At 54.2% G+C, this 4,282-nt stretch overlaps 1 protein-coding gene across 1 annotated transcript; it reads left to right on the forward strand.

Moving 5' to 3' along the window:
• The first annotated feature begins 183 nt into the window (after positions 1-183).
• On the forward strand, positions 184-3,843 carry RPLP0 (ribosomal protein lateral stalk subunit P0). Its single transcript, XM_026075112.1, has 8 exons — positions 184-225; positions 364-467; positions 900-1,075; positions 1,171-1,258; positions 1,544-1,690; positions 2,199-2,384; positions 2,876-3,016; positions 3,609-3,843. The coding sequence occupies exons 2-8, from the start codon at positions 414-416 to the stop codon at positions 3,768-3,770; spliced, it is 954 nt and encodes a 317-aa protein (XP_025930897.1). The 5' UTR covers positions 184-225; positions 364-413; the 3' UTR covers positions 3,771-3,843.
• The last annotated feature ends 439 nt before the right edge of the window (positions 3,844-4,282 follow it).

The following is a 4,282-nucleotide window of genomic DNA, read 5'->3' on the forward strand; positions in this document are numbered from 1 at the left end:
GGGCGGCGCCAGCCGCGCTCCCCGCCGCCGCGCGGCCCCCGCGCCTTCCGCCTCCGGCCGGCTGAGTGGCGAGCGCGCTGCCCAATGAGGACGGCGGCCTCCCCTGATTGACAGCCAATGGGCCGAGCGGGATCGGCCTGCGGCTCGCTGCCATTGGCCGCGGGTGGCGGTATAAAAGGAGGCAGGCCCGCCTCCCGGCCTTTCTTTCCCGGAGCCCTCGTGGAGGTGGGTGCGCGGCGCGGCGGCTCCGCGGGGCAGGGCCCGGCCGGGCCGGGGCTGGGGGGCCTGGGCCCGGGCCCGGCCGCGGGCAGCGGGGAGGGTGCGGGGCTTGGGGCCCGTCTGAGCCGCGCCTCTCCCTGGCAGGTCACAGCTCGTCTTTAAACCCGCCGGGCGATCCTTGGAGCACCGCCGCGATGCCCAGGGAAGACAGGGCTACGTGGAAGTCCAACTATTTCATGAAAATCATCGTGAGTGTCGGTGCGGCCTCGCAGGCCCCGGGGCCCTGCCGCCCCGCCGGGGCTGGGGGTGCTGCTCGGCGTCCGTGGGGGTGGGGCTGGCCTGCCTCTGCGGGGGGGGGTCGTCTTTAAAAGATACCGGGTGCTGTGTGTTACCTGTTTAAGGAATGATTTCTGGTCACGTGAAGAGATTTAGGCAGTTTCGATCAGACTGTTTTCAAGTTCTGCGGCAAAATTTTTTGCTCTGGCACTTACAGAGGTAATTTGCCTAGAGAACTGTTTAGGTTGTTAAGAGGGACATACACCTCGTAGCTGCAGCTCAGCGTCTCTTTGGGCTGAGCACTCTCAAACTTCTGGTCACTCTGTCAAGATTCACCTTAAGGTTTTAATGTTGCTCTGTATCTTGGGTTTCTTTGTATAGTTACCATGTTTCTCTTTCTGTAGCAACTCTTGGATGATTATCCAAAATGTTTCATCGTGGGAGCAGACAATGTAGGATCCAAGCAGATGCAGCAAATCCGTATGTCCCTGCGTGGGAAAGCGGTTGTGCTGATGGGGAAGAATACCATGATGCGCAAAGCTATTCGTGGTCATCTGGAGAATAACCCGGCCTTAGAAAAGTGGGTAGTGGTGTCTGAATGCTCTTGGGGCCTCCTTTTGGAAGGAGGAGACATTGTCTGAGGAGTGGGACTGAAGGGTGTCATCTTTCCTTCAGGCTGCTGCCTCACATCCGTGGGAACGTGGGCTTTGTCTTCACCAAGGAGGATCTGACTGAGATCAGGGATATGCTGCTGGCCAACAAGGTAACGGAGATTGGTTCTCGCTGTGCTTCTGGGCTAGGAGATACCAAGTAAAAATAAAACTAAACCTTCTTGGGGGATACTTGATTATTATGAGTTCTCAGAGGTTGGGAACTGGGCCCCTGCAGCCTTAGCTCAGCTCCTCGGGTTCCCCCTCTGTTTCGCTTGTGGATGTCTGGTTGATGTCTATCTTGGAGGAGTACTACAGGGAGGAATTGATGCCCATCCCATGGGGTCTGAGAGGTTGAGTGTTCTTTCAGCTTCTCTTCTTGTTTCCCCTTCCTCCAGGTGCCAGCAGCTGCTCGTGCCGGTGCTATTGCTCCTTGCGATGTGACTGTGCCAGCCCAGAACACTGGTCTTGGACCTGAGAAGACCTCCTTCTTCCAGGCCTTGGGCATCACCACGAAAATTTCCAGGGGAACCATTGAAATTCTGGTTAGTGAGCAGCGTGCTGCTGTCATCTGAAGCCCTTCCTGCACTGAAGGGCCCCAATGGTGGCACTCTGTGGAACTGCCTTACCTTGAACGCTACTATGGAGGGGACAGGAGGTGTAAAGATCAAAGCTTCCATTAGTGCTGAAACGCCGTATTAGCRGTCTGACTGCTTCACTTCAGGAACTTCTAAAGGTGGATGTCTGGCTTGGGTCAGGTATGCAGTGAGGGGTGGGGAGGATTTAAGTTCCTCTGTCAGGTCTTCGCTGCATGGTTAAGCTCTGCTGAAGGAACACGTAGACAAACTAGCCTCGAGGTGATGCATTAAGGGTACTGCTGTTCTCCGAGCCGAGATGCACCTGCTGCATGGTGTAGGGCTTTCTCAAACTGTGCAGCTGAACTTTGAGGCTGTTTTTGTTGTGCTCATTTGTTGGAATGTGCATTGAGCCCTGTTGCGTTGGTGTGCATGAATTTCTTGGCGTGTGATCACTCATTTTCCCTTTATTCCTCAGAGTGATGTGCAGCTAATCAAGACCGGAGACAAAGTGGGCGCCAGCGAAGCCACCCTGCTGAACATGCTGAACATCTCCCCCTTCTCCTTCGGGTTGGTGATCCAGCAGGTCTTTGACAACGGCAGCATTTACAATCCTGAGGTGCTGGACATCACTGAGGAGACCTTGCACAAGCGCTTCCTGGAGGTAAGGATTGCAACCCGTATCCATTGCATTCCATCCTTTTACGCAACTGCTAGGGAGAAAATGGACAGTTAGGGCAACTGACGCTGCCCTGGAATGGAGTATCACCTCCTGTGTTTCTGCTTGGGTCCTGCAGAGCCAGGAGCTCTCCCTAATGCCCAGAGAAACAATCTTTCAAGGAGCACCTTTTCTACGCTCTTTTGTCTGAAGCTGGGAAAGATGTACTTTACTTTTCATTGTTAAACTGAGGTGCATGGGATCAGTGAATGCAGAAAGGCAGTAAAGCGTATATGGAATCTGGAAACTGCTTTGTCGAGTGCTTGGCATCACACAAATCCTGATGCCTTGTGTAAATTTCCTGGAGCCATGGTGCTTGTATGCGATCCATGCTATCCCTCATTACATCTGTGGTGTAGGGATGTGCTGTCATCTGTAACAGTTTGTAGTCCAGGTTATTTGTCAGAGCATGGAAACATGAGGCTCTCTTCTCCCAGGGTGTCCGTAATGTTGCTAGCGTCTGTCTGCAAATTGGGTACCCCACCATTGCTTCTGTGCCCCACTCCATCATCAATGGGTACAAGCGGGTCCTGGCCGTGGCTGTGGAGACCGACTACACCTTCCCGCTGGCTGAAAAGGTAATGGCCGAGTCTGATCTGCTGGTCAAAAGATTAATAGAAATGCTGTGAGGTGCTTTCATGAAAAGACTTCGAATGCCACCTGGTTTGAAAGCACTCGGACTTGTCTCTGAACATGGGTCTGCTGTGATCTGGAGAGGAAGGCCTGCGTGCTCGGGCTGTCCTGGGAAGGACGCTTTCTTCAGAGGGTTTTGTTTAAATGACAAGAGTCCGCTCGCTGTGGAAAGCCAGAATGAAATACCTGTTTGGTAAAGGTGCTGGAGTTCCTGCTCTCAGGGCTGTTAAACTTGAGCACAGCTGAAATGCCGTAGGGGTGAGGGGAGGCTGGGGGAAGAGTAGCTGTCCCAGCCACTTCACCCCACCACCAGTGGGCAGAGGTCAGGGTCCAGCCTGGGCTTTGAGAGGGCTTTCCTCCACCCTTGTCTCTTCCTTCTATTTTAACTGTACTTGTCACTGGTTCTTCATATATGGCAGCGATAAGCGTGTTCCCTTTGGCTTCTGGGAGGTTGTTAGTGTTGCCTCTTGGTTGCAGAGGTTTAGTCCCTCTAAACGTTTCCTCTGAGTTTACATCTGATTTTTTTTGCTTTTGCAGGTGAAGGCCTTCCTGGCAGACCCCTCTGCTTTCGTGGCTGCTCTCCCCGTGGCAGCCGAAACAGCTGCGCCTGCTGCCGCCGCGGCGGCTCCGGCTAAGGAGGCGGCAAAGGAGGAGTCGGAGGAGTCTGATGAGGACATGGGATTTGGTCTCTTTGACTAACAGCAGCCACAGTCTGTCTCTTCATGTCAGAGTTGGTCTAATTGGAGAAATAAAAAGCTATTTTACACCTTCATGTGTGCCAGCATTGATGGTATAGCCTGCAGGTCATCGGGGGCTTGGGAAAAGTGTAATCCAAGTCCTCTGGAGCGCTGATTTTATAAGGGGCTCTACAACCGGTGCTCTAAGGAAGCTGCATTTTTAAGGGTCTAAATGGGTGCTGACAGTGAAAGGCAGAGGTAACTGAGACGAAACCAATGCATCAAAATTGTCACGTTTCAGGCAAGTTGTGCCGTGAGGGGCCGCGTACGGCCTGAGTTGTTGTCTTCACGTGCAGAAATTCGTCTTTGCCGCTTGACAGGCGGTAGCGGCGGCGAAGGGCGAAGGGCGGCYTTCCCTCTCGCGGAAAGCAGCGCTAAAAAAAAACACCAGAGAAAGGCGGTGGAGGAGCAGGTGTGGGGGTGTGTGCGGCCCGGCCTCGGCTGCTGCGGCGCGAGGGGCCGGGCCGTCCGTGG

This window comes from Apteryx rowi, unplaced genomic scaffold (assembly GCF_003343035.1).
Source record: "Apteryx rowi isolate R43461 unplaced genomic scaffold, aptRow1 scaffold_40, whole genome shotgun sequence".
Classification (NCBI taxonomy): Eukaryota; Metazoa; Chordata; class Aves; order Apterygiformes; family Apterygidae; genus Apteryx; species Apteryx rowi.